At 45.4% G+C, this 18,397-nt stretch overlaps 2 protein-coding genes across 2 annotated transcripts; both read left to right on the top strand.

The window, feature by feature from the left end:
• Positions 1-5,640: 5,640 nt before the first annotated feature.
• On the top strand, positions 5,641-9,598 carry tor4ab (torsin family 4, member Ab). The gene is made up of 3 exons (XM_024406874.2): positions 5,641-5,791; positions 7,050-7,487; positions 7,944-9,598. The coding sequence occupies exons 2-3, from the start codon at positions 7,050-7,052 to the stop codon at positions 8,763-8,765; spliced, it is 1,260 nt and encodes a 419-aa protein (XP_024262642.1). The 5' UTR covers positions 5,641-5,791; the 3' UTR covers positions 8,766-9,598.
• A 6,665-nt stretch (positions 9,599-16,263) lies between these two features.
• Positions 16,264-17,578, top strand: LOC112238295 (radiation-inducible immediate-early gene IEX-1). Its single transcript, XM_024406867.2, has one exon. It carries the CDS (start codon positions 16,603-16,605, stop codon positions 17,008-17,010), a length of 408 nt encoding a protein of 135 aa, XP_024262635.1. The 5' UTR covers positions 16,264-16,602; the 3' UTR covers positions 17,011-17,578.
• The last annotated feature ends 819 nt before the right edge of the window (positions 17,579-18,397 follow it).

The raw sequence follows: 18,397 nt of genomic DNA, 5'->3' as shown, positions 1-18,397 counted from the left end.
GATTCGAACCAGCCACCGTTACTGGCCCCAACGATACTCTCTTTGCTTTTGTACATTGATTTATTTTGACATGATCAGTAAAAAAAAAAAAAAGCGTTAGCTGTTCTATTCCATCTGACCGTTAGCTGTTCCTCCTCTATTCCATCTGACCGTTAGACGTTCCTCCTGAATTCCATAATTCATAGCAGATTACATTTTGCTCTACGCACCAACAAACTTAAGAGTCACTACAATTAGACCTGTGGGCGGTTTCTCCTCTAATATTCTTCATTGACAATTATTTCTTCCTCTCTAGTGACCTGACATATTGCCTTATAAAACATTGTCATCACATGCACTTTTAGATCACACATTTCCCCCGAAAAGCAAGTTCAGGAGTAAGTAACTACTGATGAGTAAAGTTAGCTGTGGTTTGTCGTGATTGATTAAAGATAACTGAACCATGGATTCCAGGTCATTCTGACAGACTGGTATTTCAGGGTGAGGAAACCTGAACCTCCCCTTATGTAATAATACCAAGGAAATAAATGGATTTAGTTCCCTGTGGTGAGTTGTCGTGAGTTGTCGTGAGCTGTCGTGAGCTGTCGTGTCGTCATTTCAGCTTCTGATAGGACGCGGTGGGGGGGGATCTAGGGGTTTCCTTTGTGTGTGAGTGCATGGGGTGGGGGTTATGTTTCACAAGAAACATACCCACGGGGTATTCCCTTCACGTGTGTGTGGGGTGGGGTTTGTGTGTGTTTGTGTAGTGTGGTGTGCTTTGAGCGGTGAGCTGAGCCACAATGAATGGTCCAGCTGTCCTACGTTCTGACATTCTGTCCACCATGGGAATTTGGCAAAAAAAAATGAGATTTGAAAGTACCAATGAGGATCTTCTCTTTTGCACTTCAATAAGAGGCTTTGTATGGTTTCAACAAATGACAAAAAAAAAGCAGAACAGTCAGCCTTGAAACAGTGGTTCTTGGAGTGGGTGATGGGTACTGAGTGTCGCTCCATGTCCTGTCTTCTCTGGCAAAAACACTGTACCCGAAAGAGGTCACTGCACTCACAAAACCTCCGGATAATTCTCTTCCTCCAACGCTCTAAACCCCAATCACAAACAAGACTCATCAGCACGCCCACGCAGTGTGTGTGTGTGTGTGTGTGTACATGTGTGTGCGTGCCGGGACTCAGTGTTGCCACACTAAGGGGGACAATGATGAGCATCAAAACACAGCTTGAATAAACAAAAGGGGCTCTGTATTGAAATGTAAACCGCTGAAAGTAAAGATAATGAGGAGACAAACCGTCTCCAGACCGCTCTCTCTCTCTGGGACAGGCAGTCAGCACCTGCTTCAGTTGGTTAGCTATATTAGCGCTTACATTGGATTCAAATCAAAGCCACATAAAAACAGAGACATATCACATGCTCACTGAGGGGTTTATTACACAATTGAATTACAGAAAGTGACACTGTCTGTCTGTATCTGTCTACCTGTCTGTCTGTATCTGTCCACCTGTCTGTATCTGTCTGTCTGTCCGCCTGTCTGTTTGTATCTGTCTGTCTGTCCGCCTGTCTGTGTCTGCCTGTCTGTCCACCTGTCTTTCCACCTGTCTGTATCTGTCTGTCTGTCCGCCTGTCTGTCCGCCTGTCTGTCCGCCTGTCTGTCCGCCTGTCTGTGTCTGCCTGTCTGTCCACCTGTCTGTCCACCTGTCTGTCCACCTGTCTGTATCTGTCTGTCTGTCCACCTGTCTGTCTGTCTCTGTCTGTCCGCCTGTCTGTGTCTGCCTGTCTGTCCACCTGTCTGTCCACCTGTCTGTATCTGTCTGTCTGTCCGCCTGTCTGTCCACTTGTCTGTATCTGTCTGTCCACCTGTCTGTCTGTATCTGTCTGTCCACTTGTCTGTCCACCTGTCTGTCTGTCCACTTGTCTGTCCACCTGTCTGTATCTGTCTGTCCGCCTGTCTGTCTGTCCACCTGTCTGTCCACCTGTCTGTATCTGTCTGTCTGTCCGCCTGTCTGTCCACTTGTCTGTATCTGTCTGTCCACCTGTCTGTCTGTATCTGTCTGTCCACTTGTCTGTCCACCTGTCTGTCTGTCCACTTGTCTGTCCACCTGTCTGTATCTGTCTGTCCACTTGTCTGTATCTGTCTGTCTGTCCACCTGTCTGTATCTGTCTGTCCACTTGTCTGTATCTGTCTGTATCTGTCTGTCTGTCCGCCTGTCTGTATCTGTCTGTCTGTCCGCCTGTCTGTCTGCCTGTCTGTATCTGTCTGTCTGTCCACCTGTCTGTATCTGTCTGTCTGTCCACCTGTCTGTATCTGTCTGTCTGTCCACCTGTCTGTATCTGTCTGTATCTGTCTGTCTGTCCGCCTGTCTGTATCTGTCTGTCCACCTGTCTGTATCTGTCTGTATCTGTCTGTCTGTCCGCCTGTCTGTCCACTTGTCTGTCCACCTGTCTGTCTGTCCACTTGTCTGTCCACCTGTCTATCTGTCTGTCCGCCTGTCTGTCTGTCCACCTGTCTGTCCACCTGTCTGTATCTGTCTGTCCACCTGTCTGTATCTGTCTGTCTGTACGCCTGTCTGTCTGTCCACTTGTCTGTCCGCCTGTCTGTCTGTCCACCTGTCTGTCCACCTGTCTGTATCTGTCTGTCCACCTGTCTATCTGTCTGTCCGCCTGTCTGTCTGTCCACCTGTCTGTCCACCTGTCTGTATCTGTCTGTCCACTTGTCTGTATCTGTCTGTCTGTCCACTTGTCTGTCTGTATCTGTCTGTCTGTCCACTTGTCTGTATCTGTCTGTATCTGTCTGTCTGTCCATCTGTCTGTATCTGTCTGTCTGTCCACCTGTCTGTATCTGTCTGTCTGTCTGTCCGCATGTCTGTCCACTTGTCTGTCTGTCCGCATGTCTGTCCACTTGTCTGTCCACCTGTCTGTCTGTCCACATGTCTGTCCACTTGTCTGTCCACCTGTCTGTATCTGTCTGTCTGTCCACTTGTCTGTCCACCTGCCTGCCTGTCTGTCTGCCTGCCTGTCTGTCTGTCTGTCTGTCTGTCTGTCTGTCTGTCTGTCTGTCTGTCTGCCTGCCTGTCTGCCTGCCTGTCTGCCTGCCTGCCTGTCTGTCTGTCTGTCTGTCTGTCTGTCTGCCTGCCTGCCTGCCTGTCTGTCTGTCTGTCTGTCTGCCTGTCTGCCTGTCTGCCTGTCTGTCTGTCTGTCTGTCTGTCTGTCTGTCTGTCTGCCTGTCTGTCTGCCTGCCTGTCTGTCTGCCTGTCTGCCTGTCTGTCTGTCTGTCTGTCTGCCTGTCTGCCTGTCTGTCTGCCTGTCTGTCTGTCTGTCTGTCTGTCTGTCTGTCTGTCTGCCTGTCTGTGTATGGTGAGCATGCAGCAGTGTGATCAGTTTGATGTATTTATTCAACTATTAGTATAATGTGAAACTACACGAGTTGCTGTTGCGTCACCCGTTGTGTTTGTGAAAGGTGGTGCAGTTTTCAATTAGCATTTTTAACTAGCCATTACCAGCTCCATGGATACACACATAACGTGTTTGTGAAAGGTGGTGCAGTTTTCAATTAGCATTTTTAACTAGCCATTACCAGCTCCATGGATACACACATAACGTGTTTAAATGCCAATTCCGTTACCAAGGTGGGGCTGATGCATACACACACGCCCACCCAACATGCACTGAGACAGAGTACCACTCACATTTATCTGTCAGTCATACAGGGAGGGACACGCCAACGTTGAAAAAGAAAAAGACTGTTCTGTTACATTTGTTTATCTCTGCTGTTGCATGGAAATGAAAGTCTTAGCTGATACAATTGTAACGAGAATTATCTCGCACGAAGATAAAGGGCAGATATCCAGACAAACACAGATCGGTTATGATTTATTTTGTTGTTAAGTCAACATACGTGACTGATGAGAGAATTCTGTATCCCCTGGCTAGACCTGGCTAAACCTGGCTAGACATGGATAACCTGGCTAAACCTGGCTAGACCTGGCTAAACCTGGCTAGACCTGGCTAAACCTGGATAGACCTGGCTAAACTTGGATAGACCTGGATAAACCTGGATAGACCTGGCTAAACCCTGGCTGGCTAGACCTGGCTAAACCTGGCTAAACCTGGATAGACCTGGCTAAACTTGATAGACCTGGCTAAACTGGATAGACCTGGATAGAACTGGCTAACCTGGCTAAACCTGGCTAGACCTGGCTAGACCTGGCTAGACCTGGCTAGACCTGGCTAAACCTGGATAGACCTGGCTAAACCTGGATAGACCTGGCTGGATAGACCTGGCTAGACCTGGAAACCTGGCTAGACCTGGCTAGACCTGGCTAAACCTGGCTAGACCTGGCTAAACCTGGATAGACCTGGCTAGACCTGGCTAAACCTGGATAGACCTGGCTAGACCTGGCTAAACCTGGCTAGACCTGGCTAAACCTGGCTAGACCTGGATAAACCTGGCTAAACCTGGATAGACCTGGCTAGACCTGGATAAACCTGGCTAGATTCACCACACAGTTCCACCAAAGTGTGTCACACTCAACTGTAGATGGGAATAGCATGGAATTGTATCATACACATCAAACATTCCCTAGCCCACAGATACTCATGCTCCCCCCAAAATGAATACACACGCACACACGTACAGACACACACACGCACACAGCGAGAGAGAGAGAGAGACATGTACAGGCATGCAAACAAATCCACAGTACAAGGACATCCCTCTGACTCCTCAACCTCTAGCCCATCCCCCCTAAGCAGTTAATCAGAAAGGATGGGGATAGGTTTCGACAATATGGTGGTTGTTTACACCTGTCTAACCTTAGTTATGTGCTAATTGTGTATAGCACATAAAGGCCTGGAACCATCAATACAAATCTGGCCTGTGTGGGAGTGAACTAGTTGGGAGTGAAAGTACCTGTCATTATTTGATCTTAGTGAATCACATGGCTGTGAGGCGTGGTTTGGAAGCAGAGACCTATGGTGTAGTTGGAGACTGTGTTCGGAGGGAGCCATCCCCAAGACAGAGACACAATCATTACTCAATCTCTTAGACACACAGACAGACAGACAGACAGACAGACAGACAGACAGACAGACAGACAGACAGACAGACAGACAGACAGACAGACAGAGACAGAGACAGAGACAGAGAGACAGACACACAGACAGACAGACAGACAGACAGACAGACAGACAGACAGACAGACAGACAGACAGACAGACAGACAGACAGACAGACAGACAGACAGACAGACAGACAGACAGACAGACAGACAGACAGAATCTCTTAGACAGACAGACAGACAGACAGACAGACAGACAGACAGACAGACAGACAGACAGACAGACAGACAGACAGACAGACAGACAGACAGACAGACAGACAGACAGACAGACAGACAGACAGACAGAGAGACAGAGAGAGACAGACAGTTTCCTTTTCATAATGATCCATTTGGAAATTATTACGTAGGCAATGAGTAGTGCATGTTGTTTTTTAACTGTCAGGGACCGATGGTTTGGTCACTGGAAAAGAAGAGGCTTGGATGAGAGAGGAGGGGAAGAACGAGCAGAGGGGGAGGAGGGAGAGCAGGGGGAGAACGAGAAGAGGGGGAGGAGTGAGAGCAGGGGTGGGGGAACGAGCACGCCTCACTGGACACAGGTGTTACCGTTTCGGACGAGCGCATTTGTGTTTGCCATCCTCATTCACAATCTGCGGGTCGAGACTTTTGCCCTGTTCGGTGGTCACCACGGTAAGACGAACACCACGGTCACCACGGTAAGACGAACACCACGGTCACCACGGTAAGACGAACACCAACAGCCCTTCTCATCCTTCCCTCCTCTCTTCATACATGTAATCTATCTCTCACTCTCTTTTTTTTACTCCTTCCATCGCGTTCCCTCTTTCTCCAATTTTTTTGAATGTTAATATCCCTTTCTGCATTGTGGTAAATATCTCTCCCATTAAGCTTAAGATTTAACAATGAAATATTTATATCTCTATTTTTGTCTTATTAGACATGTCTCGCTCTATTTTTCCCCCTGTCTCTCTTCCTCCACTTGATGACTAATATTTGCATACTTAGACGGGTCTGTATCGTGTGTAAAACATTAAACCTCAAGTTTGCATTCCTTTCTGGGGATCACGCAGACATTATCCCACCCATCCATCGACACATGCTATTCTTCATCAAACTTTACATTACACCCAGATTAAAGCATGGCACATTTCACAGACATTTCACTTCCTCTTTGTGCGACCTAGTCCAATGCAAAGTTATTACTCTATAAATAGCACTATGCAAAAGGCTTATGGCCTCATTTTCTAACTGGGATAATGTTCCTTGTTCATCTGACCAAAATCTTCGATTGCAAAGGAGAATGTTTTCAATAAAGTATTGGAGTTATTTTGGGGTCAATGGGGTGGTTGTTTTTCAACATTCTCTGCACCAGGTGACAGGTAGTTCACCGATTTAAGAACTTGACTTTGTTGTGGGGTCAAAGTGTTGGTCTGCGAGATTAAGAATCTGTAAACACTTGTCTTTACCTTGAGGAGTCTGAGAAGACACACACAAACCATCCTCTATAAATACACAGACACCCTCATGTGTTAAAACCAAATCTTAATGATTAATGACCTAATTTACTCCTGTTTTTGTTAACCAAAATCATCCAAACCTCAGGAGTCACGCAAATCCTGCCTCCTCACTTGTTAAGAGGGATTCATAGACACACAACTAATATCTATCATACACTAATAGGTGTATATTTTAAGTTCAAAATATTGCACTGAATGAGAGATAATAGCCACAAGTGCAAAGTTTATCTGTCATTGAGCAGACACTATGAACTAATGAACAGAGTGTGAAGCATATTCACCTTCAGATAAACTTTGCTTCTTACACGGTGATTGTCCTTTGTGTGAACATAGCGGCTTACTGGACCCCCAGGAAGAGTAGTTGCTGCCTTGGCTAATGGGGATCCTTAATAAATACCACATCATGCTGTGTCCACACTGCTGTCCCTCTGTCCTATACATCTCTGTCTTGTTGTTGGACAGATGGGAGATAAGGAGGACAGCTCAGGGAGCTTCTCAGAGGAGGCCAAGACAGAGGAGCAGAAGGCCAAGCTCATCCACCCAAGGCCGTCGCTGATATCCCCTGAACTGAAAGCCATGATCCGCATCAGGACCAAGTACCAGGCTCTGAAGAGACGTCGGCTAGACTCAGCCACTGGGCTCGTTGCCTCAGGTAGACCCTCCACGGGCCCCGACCCCAGCTTACCCACCGACCCAGGTAGGCCTTCCATGGGCCCCGGCCCACCCACCGCCCCAGAGATCTTCACCTCCAATGTCAAGCAGGCCACCCACAGGAGGAGGAGGAGGAAAGGGTCTCGTGTGCTCTTCCCTAACAACTGTTGCAAGGTCGTCCCCAGTGACAAGGACCGGAGCCGGGCCAAACCTTTCTTTGTCCTCTTCGGTATCATCGTATCCCTTCAGGTCAACTCTAAACTTGTCTCTTTACTGTGTTTTCCAATCCAATCCAATCAATTCCACTCTCAGTCGCTAGTTACCCAACTACAGATATCATTCATCCCTTAGGCTTAATGTACAGGCACAGCCACATGATTTGCCTAGTGCTGTATATCCCACGGTTGCCATCATAGCAATAGGATACATTGCTTCTTTTTTTTTCTTCTCTTCTTTTTGTTACCACTAATGGTGTTGAATTACACTCAAAACAGCCGGAAGGGCTTTTGAAAATGCCAATTATGCTTCAGTTTCATTGTGGATGAGGATACAGCGCAGTTTTTTTCCCAGTTATGTGATTTGTAAAACGTGTTCCACTGCTCATCTGTCCTCCTACTAATGGCATTGAACAGAATAAACAGAATGGAATGTTATTCCAGTCAATAACACTTACAAAAATGACTTTCCTTTCCCGTCCTCTCGCAGGTTTACAATGCCATCGAGAACCTGGATGACCATGTGGCACCGTATGACCTGGAAGGCCTGGACAAGACGCTACGCAGGGAAGTGTTTGGCCAGCAAGGGGCGATAGAAGAGCTGATGGAGCACCTCCAGGGCTACCTGTCCACCTACGCTCACTCCCAACCCCTGGCCTTGGCCCTGCATGGCCCCAGCGGGGTGGGCAAGAGCCACCTGGGTCGCCTGCTGGTCCGCCACTTCCGCTCGGTGCTGGGAGAAGACCTGGTGGTGCAGTACTTCACCCTACACCACTGCCCCGTACCAGGTGATGTGGGCCAGTGCGCCCGAGAGTTGTCCCTCTGGGTGGAGGAGATAGTGGAGCATGCCGAGGCTCAGGAGAAGATCCCTGTCTTTGTGCTAGACGAGGTGGAGTTGATGCCGGCTCCTTTGCTGGACGTGCTGCAAGGCCTGCTTCAGCCCAACCAGACCAACGAGCATCTGAACGTCATCTATGTCCTCCTCAGTAGTCTGGGGCAGGAGGAGATCACCAGACACATACTGCAGAATGTCTCCTGCACTGCGAAGCCAGCCAGAGCTCTTCTGCGGCATACCCTGGCAGAGCATCACCCTCTGTGGGCAGAGGCGGGGTTGGATATCGTGTCCCTGATGCTTCTTGAAAAAAGCCATGTGATGGAGTGTTTGCTGGAGGAAATGACACGAGAGGGGTTTTACCCCGACCACGGTCACATCGAGCGGCTGGCGGAGGAACTGTCCTATTTCACCACCATGGGTCACCAGTACTCACAAAATGGCTGCAAACAAGTGGTGGCTAGAGTCAACCTTTTGTGAGAACATCCACAGAGTGACAATAAACACGGTGTCTGATAGTCAGTTGGCCAAAACCACTTAAATCTAATTTGTACAACTTCATTCTTACTTACTTACATGCTACTCTGTGAAAGAGTGTCAGGATTTTCTCTGTTTGCCCACTCTACCCTGTTTGTGGTTGGATGGCATAGCTACCATTTGTTTTAGCTGGCATCCCATGGATGTCACCTTGGAGTTTCAGCATGCTAGTCTAGCATAGAAGCTGGTCTCCAGTTCACCTCAGCGGTTGCTCTGGTCCCTCTGAATGATGTTCCACCTCTGGGTACAGCTGCTCTTTTGCTGTGCAGCTTAAAGAAAACATCAGGGTGGGGAAGAGTCTCATCTGTTCAAGCTGAAGAAAAAAAAAACGTTTTAAAAAAAACTCTCCTTTGATTACTAAATGGCCTTGAGACAAACGCCAGCGAGCCAGACTGAGGCAGTCAGGCAAAGAGAAGAGCCTAATGACGTTGAACTCCATGAACTTGTTTGTGCTCATTAAGACGAGGCGTCGCGACATTGTTCCAAAACTCTAGGAGCAACTATCTTTTTGTTTTTTACTTCTCAAAACCACATGCGCGTCTAGGCACGTCCTTCTATCCACCATATCCAATAATACCCAGATAGATATTGTTTTCTACCATTGAGCTCTCATGAATTCCTACCATCTTGAACAATCTTGGGTTCAAAGCATTCGAACCATATGACATTGTATGCCCTATAGAGATAGATAGAGATAGATCAGCTTGTATGCCCTATAGAGATAGATAGAGATAGATCAGCTTGCCAGACAGACAGACAGACAGAGGAGATGGATCGCTTGCCAGACAGACAGACAGACAGACAGACAGACAGACAGACAGACAGACAGACAGACAGACAGAGGAGATGGATCGCTTGCCAGACAGACAGACAGACAGTAGAGATAGATCGGCTTGCCAGACAGACAGACAGACAGACAGACAGACAGACAGAGATGGATTGCTTGCCAGACAGACAGACAGACAGTAGAGATAGATCGGCTTGCCTGACAGACAGACAGACAGTAGAGATAGATCCGCTTGCCAGACTGACACAGACAGACAGACAGAGGAGATGGATCGCTTGCCAGACAGACAGACAGACAGACGAGATAGATTGCTTGCCAGACAGACAGACAGACAGACAGACAGTACACTCTTCTTGAAAAATAAACCAAAGGTTTACCAATTGTTGTTGAATATTGATGGTTTGCACTGTGTCTCCTTTTAGAGTTGGTGAACTATGAGCACAGGGTCCTACTAATGTGATTATGTATATCTATAAAGCACTTTTTGGGTCTCAAAACAAAAGTGAACTGCTTGAACTTCAAAAGTGCTCCCCTGGTGTTCATCTCTTCAAAAATATAGTGATAACAAGGACACAGACAGACAGACAGAGGAGAAGGATCGCTTGCCAGACAGACAGACAGACAGACAGACAGACAGACAGACAGACAGTAGAGATAGACAGACAGACAGATAGACAGACGACAGACAGACAGACAGACAGACAGACAGACAGACAGACAGACAGACAGACAGACAGACAGACAGACACAGACAGACAGAGGAGATGGATTGCCTGACAGACAGACAGACAGTAGAGATAGACAGACAGACAGTAGAGATAGATCCGCTTGCCTGACAGACAGACAGACAGAGGAGATGGATCGCTTGCCAGACAGACAGACAGAGATAGATCAGCTTGCCAGACAGACAGACAGACAGACAGTACACTCTTCTTGAAAAATAAACAGACCAATTGTTGTTGAATATTGATGGACTGTGTCTCTTTTTAGAGTTGGTGAACTATGAGCACAGACTAGATTATGTATATCAGAAAACAAAAGACAGACCCCTGAGATCTCTTCAGAAATATAGTGATAACAAGCCAGACAGACAGACAGACAGAGGAGAAGGATCAGACAGACAGACAGACAGACAGACAGACAGACAGTAGAGATAGATCAGACAGACAGACAGACAGACAGAGAGATAGATCGGCTTGCCAGACAGACAGACAGACAGAGAGATAGATCGGCAGACAGACAGACAGACAGACAGACAGTAGAGATAGATCAGCTTGCCTGAGACAGACAGACAGACAGACAGACAGACAGACAGGATGGATCGCTTGACAGACAGACAGACAGACAGATAGATCGCTTGACAGACAGACAGACAGACAGTAGAGATAGATCAGACAGACAGACAGTAGAGATAGATCAGACAGACAGACAGACAGACGAGATAGATCGCTTGCCAGACAGACAGACAGACAGACAGACAGACAGTAGAGATAGATCAGACAGACAGACAGACAGAGGAGATAGATCAGCTTGCCAGACAGACAGACAGACAGACAGAGGAGATGGATCGCTTGCCAGACAGACAGACAGACAGACAGACAGAGAGAGGAGATAGATCGCTTGCCAGACAGACAGACAGACAGTAGAGATAGATCGGCTTGCCAGACAGACAGACAGACAGACAGACAGAGGAGATGGATTGCTTGCCAGACAGACAGACAGACAGTAGAGATAGATCGGCTTGCCTGACAGACAGACAGACAGTAGAGATAGATCCGCTTGCCAGACTGACACAGACAGACAGACAGAGGAGATGGATCGCTTGCCAGACAGACAGACAGACAGACAGACAGACGAGATAGATCGCTTGCAAGACAGACAGACAGACAGACAGACAGTAGAGATAGATCAGACAGAGGAGATGGATCGCTTGACAGACAGACAGACAGTAGCGATAGATCAGCTTGCCAGACAGACAGACAGACAGAGGATATGGATCGCTTGCCAGACAGACAGACAGACAGAGAGAGAGAGAGAGATGGCTTACCTTAGCTTGACATGAACGTACGGACAGACAGACGAGACGAGATGGCTTACCTTAGCAACAGTCATTGAAATTGTTAAAAGGTTTTAAAAACAATTCTAGTTGGACAATGGATGAAGATACTCCAAACATTTAGAATTGTTATAATCCATTAGATATTGACTGAATTACATAAAACATTTAACTGGCACGGACAAATAATAAATTGATTTCAGGGATTTTGGTGCGAATTCAAGTATTTCATTTGTCTAATTTCGCTTTTTTTTCTTAGAAAGCACTAATATATACATTCTTATTGTAGCAGGTATTTTTTTATATTTTGTGTTAAAACAAAGACAATTATATGTGTCTCATTTGAATAAATACTAATAAATATGAATAAATTAGCATAAAGGGGTGAAACAGGCCTGCAACCACCAAACACTTGCTTTGTCTACCCTACATGCACTCACCTGCCCTGTCTAGACTGCCTAATTAATTACTGTGTGTCAATAGCAGGATACCCTCAGAATAAAAATCAACAGCTTGGGCTCGAGATTACACCTCTATACATACATTACATTGTTTTCCAGATCAGACGTAATATCACTGTCATCAGTGTTCATTTTTTGGAAGTTGCTTTCATTTCACCGTGTCTAATTTGTAAACTGTTCAACTTTATTAAATTATAACTTTTTTCAATTCCACAAAAAAAAAAAAAAAATACACCCATCAAAATAAAGGTAACCTTCTCTTTTTTTGTGTGTGATGTTGTGTGTGATGTTGTGTGTGTGATGTTGTGTGTGTGATGTTGTGTGTGTGATGTTGTGTGTGTGATGTTTTGTGTGTGATGTTTTGTGTGTGATGTTGTGTGTGTGATGTTTTGTGTGTGATGTTTTGTGTGTGATGTTTTGTGTGTGATGTTTGTGTGTGATGTTTTGTGTGTGATGTTGTGCGTGTGATGTTTTGTGTGTGATGTTTTGTGTGTGATGTTGTATGTGTGATGTTTTGTGTGTGATGTTTTGTGTGTGATGTTTTGTGTGTGATGTTGTGTGTGTGATGTTGTGTGTGTGATGTTTTGTGTGTGATGTTTTGTGTGTGATGTTGTGTGTGTGATGTTTTGTGTGTGATGTTTTGTGTGTGATGTTGTGTGTGTGATGTTTTGTGTGTGATGTTTTGTGTGTGATGTTTTGTGTGTGATGTTGTGTGTGTGATGTTTTGTGTGTGATGTTGTGTGTGTGATGTTGTGTGTGTGATGTTGTGTGTGTGATGTTGTGTGTGTGATGTTTTGTGTCCAGACAGTGTGTTAAATCACGAAGCTCTCATAGAGATTCAATGGAAAGACATTATAATTCACAGAGCCCATTTCAGCCTGGTTGTGTTTGACAGGTCATTACAAACATTGGTGGTGTCGTTAATAACGTGGGGGGGGGAACGACAAGCAACAGTAATGAAAGAGTCGCAGGAGTAAAATGAATGCAATCAAATCCAGCGAGATTTGCGTGACAAGTGGAATTTGCACCCCTCAAACACAGAGAAATAGATAGCTGTAAGAGACAGATCCTCGGGTGGGAGGGTCATTCGCGTTGCTACTTGACTTGCCTGATGATTTGATTGCGTGCAGTGAACCAGAGCAGACAGTGGGAACACCTTAGGATCAAACAGGGGAAAAAAACATTCCTTAAATCTTTCTGATTTTGTGGTCGAAGCCGGGCTGAGAATGCATGCCGGTAAAGGTGAAGAGTACACCACTATTATCACAACATCACACTCAGTGGAGGTTCTAGCTTGTATGGCTCCCTGGGCGAACCCTCCCTTCAGCACTTCACCATTCTGCACTAACTGGCATTTTTATTCAGACAATTGGAACAACACAAATAAATAATCATAACATTTAAAACTAAATTAATATCAAAATACATACAAAAATAAGACTCATATATGTCAGAAAGAAGTAACAAAGTCAATTAGAAACAAATTTGTGGTGATTTGGCACTCGAGCATCAATACATTACCCTTCCCCCAACAATGTCAACCAAGAGTCAGGACTAAACCAATTCACCTTGCTGGTGTGCAGACTGGTTTATATTATTCTTAAGGAGTTCACACAAACCAGAAAAAAATGCAACAATATGTCTGTGAAACTATATATTCACAGTATTATGAATGAATTGTGGTTTATTTGGTAGCATTTCGTAGTGTGACTGATTTTACTAATTGCATTAGTACTGTACAAAGTTAGAGGTGTGCTATTTGATAGATTCCCCAGCTCCCCCTACCTCGGGCTTCCATTGGGGAGACCTGAGGTCAACCTACCGCCTCCATCTCGTACTTCTGAGTGGGAGACCTTCCCAGGCGGTAACCTGTCTAGCTCACAAACTAGAATCAGGACGCCCACTCCGACAAGGTTAATTGACCCACCGTCCCACACGGTGACATGATATCATTGACGTGACGAGCAAATGAGCGATAGAAAACCGATCGCCCAAATGTCACCATTCAGTTTTTTTTTGTGCGGGTGCCCATGTTGACTATACCTAAATCCGCCACTGATCACACCCCATAGTGATTTAATCAGTTTACTATATGCAATACCAGTCAATAGTTTGGACACACCTACTCATTCAAGGGTTTTTCTTTATTTTTACTATTTTCTACATTGTAGAATAATAGTGAAGACATCAAAACTATGAAATAATACATATGGAATCATGTAGTAACCCAAAAAGTGTTAACAAATCAAAATATATTTCTTCAAAGTAGCCACCCTTTGCCTCGATGACAGCTTTGCGCACTCTTGGCATTCTCTCAACCAGCTTCATGAGGTAGTCACCTGGAATGTATTTCAATTAACAGGTGTGCCTTGTTAAATAGTGGAATTTCTTTCCTTTTTAATGCGTTTGAGCCAATCAGTTGTGTTGTGACAAGGTAGGGGGGAGGGTTCCAACCGCCGTGTCTTTCCCACCATGTTCCCACCGAGTTCCCACCATGAAGCATGGAAGAGCATGGAAGAGGAAGTGTGATGGTGTGGGGGTGATTTGCCGTGACTCTGTCTGTGACTTATTTAAAAATTAACCAGCATGGCAACCACAGCATTCTGCAGCAATACTTCATCCCATCTGGTTTGCACTTAATGGGACTATCATTTGTTTTTCAACAGGACAATGACAAAACACACCTCCAGGCTGTGTAAGGGCTATTTGACCAAGAAGGAGAATGATGGAGTGTTGCATCTGATGACCTGGCCTCCACAATCACCCGACCTCAACACAATTGAGGTTGTTTGGGATGAGTTGGACCGCAGAGTGAAGGAAAAGCAGCCAACAAGTGCTCAGCACATGTGGGAACTCCTTCAAGACTATTGAAAAAGCATTCCAGGTGAAGCTGGTTGAGAGAATGCCAAGAGTGTGTAAAGCTGTCATCAAGGGAAAAGGTGGCTTCTTTGAAGACTCTAAAATCTAAAATATATTTGAATTTCTTTAACACTTTTTTTGGTTACTACATGATTCCATTTGAGTTATTTCATAGTTTTGATGTCTTCACAATTTTTCTACAATGTAGAAAATAGTACAAATAAAGAAAAAACCTTGAGTGGGTGTGTCCAAACGTTTGACTGGGACTGTACATATTTCAGTTGCAAATCATTTTTTTTGCAAATCTTTTTGCATTTTGTTTAGAAATGATTGTTGTAGTCAAATGGAGGCAACTCAGCCATAAGTCTCCACACTATGTTACCACAGTATCTTCCATTTCCAGTCCATGTGTAATGTTTTAAGTACAAACAGAGAGTAAAATAGAGGAAATGGGGAAAACCTGAACATTTCAATGGACAAAATTATAAGGGCTAGGGTTCTGAGAGCCTAAAAATGGAACCCAGAGTAGTTCCCTAGCAACTTCAGTTGGTATGGCAATAAATCAGTTATCTTAAGAGGGCGGCTGCGGGGATAGAGCACCCCCCCACAAAACAAACAAAACAAAGCAAGTGTAAATAGGCCAGACCACAAATGTTAATAACATGTAAACATCCTGCCTTCCAAGAGCAAACATCTACAGTTCAGGACCTTTATTTTCCTAATGCTTTCCTACTTGTTTTTCTACTTGTTTTTCTACTTGTTTTTCCAATTTCATTGTTCCTTTAATAAAGGGGTCAATCAGAATGATTGAAGAAATCACGATGTATGAATCTTCTTCATACAAGTATAATTATTATTATTATTATTTGACCCTGCTGGTCATCTATGAACATTTGAACATCTTGGCCATGTTCTGTTATAATCTCTACCCGGCACAGCCAGAAGAGGACTGGCCACCCCTCAGAGCCTGGTTCCTCTCTAGGTTTCTTCCTAGGTTCTGGCCTTTCTAGGGAGTTTTTCCTAGCCACCGTGCCTCCACACCTGCATTGCTTGCTGTTTGGGGTTTTAGGCTGAGTTTCTGTACAGCACTTTGTGACATCAGCTGATGTAAGAAGGGCTTTATAAATACATTTAATTGACTGATTATAAAACGTAAAACGTCTTATTAATTATAACAGCTTCTTATCACATAATTTATATCAACCTCTGAGTCACCTCACCATTGGAATGCAGGTTAGGGTGTTTTTGCCTGTCTAAATATAGTTTAGGCGGGTTACCTGGCTGCAGGAGAACAGGCTACGCCCATTGTTCAACTACTTAAATACATTCTGTGGAAGACTATCAAGAGGAAAGGCACTAAGTGCAGAAAGAGATGAAGAGGGAGTCAGAGACATAAGGTGAAATACAAGGAGGTTTAACTGAAATTTATAGAGATAATAATATAATCAACTGAGTCAAACTTCAGAGAAACGGGGTAAAACACCGTTTCACTTGAGAGAGTGATTGATTTTATTGCCGGAGAAAAAAACAAGCGAGAGAGAGGACAGGCAGAGCAAAATCCGACAGGCAAAGACAGAAGAGACCAACTCTACAAGAGAGACCCGCTCTCGCTTCACAATGTGTGCCTCCAGTTCAGAGAGCCAAGCTACTTCCTGGCAAAGTGTTCCCGTCGGGCCCTTAGGAGCCCCTGCTGCAGCTGGAGGGACATACCGGCCGGCGTCTCTCCGGCCCCGAGGACGCAGGCCACCCAGGGTGCTCTACCCTCCCCTGGTGAGAAGAGTCCTGCCCCGGGAAGAGCCTGACTCCGCACGCCGTTGGCTGCTGCTCCTCTCGGCTCTGCTCTTTCTACAGATCTACACAGAGGAGTCATCTTGCGGCCCGCCTGAGCTCCAGCTGCACACCCCGGAGACCTCCCCGTCCCCAAGCTTCCCCCAGGAGGGAGAGGGGATCACGGACATTGCCAGGCTGTGGGGAGGGCCCGAACATGGATCAGCCCTTGAGGCTACAGTAGAGTGTACAGTGTGACTGTGGAGTCAGTTCTGGGTTGACTTGGCCTTCAGCAACTAAGACAGAGGAAGTTTCTCTCACTCATACAATTTGCTCATTGAGCAGGATAAATCCAGCTGTTTCTCGTCTGGGGCTGCAGCATTGACTCAGGGAGTAATTTGATCCCCTCTCTTCGTCATCAGCCAATCAACACAGGGGAAAAATATCCTGAGTTGGTTTAGGAAAAGGGGAAGAGCTAGCTGTTAATGACTCATCCGCGTCAGAGGTAACCCCTCTCTGCCCCCAGAGAGAGAGTGAAAACACTGCCAGTCAGTCTCAGTCTCTCCACTGAGTGTTGCAGATGAACATGCGTGTGCTCACTGCTCAGAGGCACCATGACGCTCACTTACAGACACTTTCACCGGTGGTTGTGATGATTCGTTTTCCTGGACATCTGGATTTCTGATGAAATGTAGTTTTTTATCCTTACAATCTTTTACTCGTGTAAATGTTGCATGTAATAGTTATGAATTTTGTTGATGATTAATTCTATGAATTTGATTTTAATATCTTATTAAAAAGATCAAGAAAAACCTTTGATGAGCTTGTCCCTCTCTGATATAAGATAGCAAATGAGACATGAAACAATCAAATAACATAACATGCCAATACACACTGATAATCAAACACACACACACACACCCACACACTGATAATCAAACACACACACACCCACACACTGATAATCAAACACACACACACACACCCACACACTGATAATCAAACACACACACACACACCCACACACTGACACAGAAACACACCCACACACTGACACAGAAACACACACACACCCACACACTGACACAGAAACACACACACACCCACACACTGACACAGAAACACACACACACCCACCCACACACTGACACAGAAACACACACACACCCACACACTGACACAGAAACACACACACACCCACACACTGACACAGAAACACACACACACCTCAGCACTGACACCAGTGCCCTGGGACTCATTCGGAAATTAAACCGAAAATGTGTCCCAAATGGCACCTTACTCCCAATATAGTGCACTACTTTAGACCCTATTCCCAATATAGTGCACTACTTTAGACCCCATTCCCAATATAGTGCACTACTTTAGACCCTATTCCCAATATAGTGCACTACTTTAGACCCTATTCCCAATATAGTGCACTACTTTAGACCCTATTCCCAATATAGTGCACTACTTTAGACCCTATTCCCAATATAGTGCACTACTTTAGACCCTATTCCCAATATAGTGCACTACTTTAGACCCCATTCCCAATATAGTGCACTACTTTAGACCCTATTCCCAATATAGTGCACTACTTTAGACCCTATTCCCAATATAGTGCACAACTTTAGACCCTATTCCC

Source organism: Oncorhynchus tshawytscha, linkage group LG04 (genome assembly GCF_018296145.1).
Source record: "Oncorhynchus tshawytscha isolate Ot180627B linkage group LG04, Otsh_v2.0, whole genome shotgun sequence".
In the NCBI taxonomy this organism is placed as follows: domain Eukaryota; kingdom Metazoa; phylum Chordata; class Actinopteri; order Salmoniformes; family Salmonidae; genus Oncorhynchus; species Oncorhynchus tshawytscha.
The sequence above is the reverse complement of the archived record's forward strand: the minus strand, read 5'-3'. Positions and strand labels throughout refer to the sequence as shown.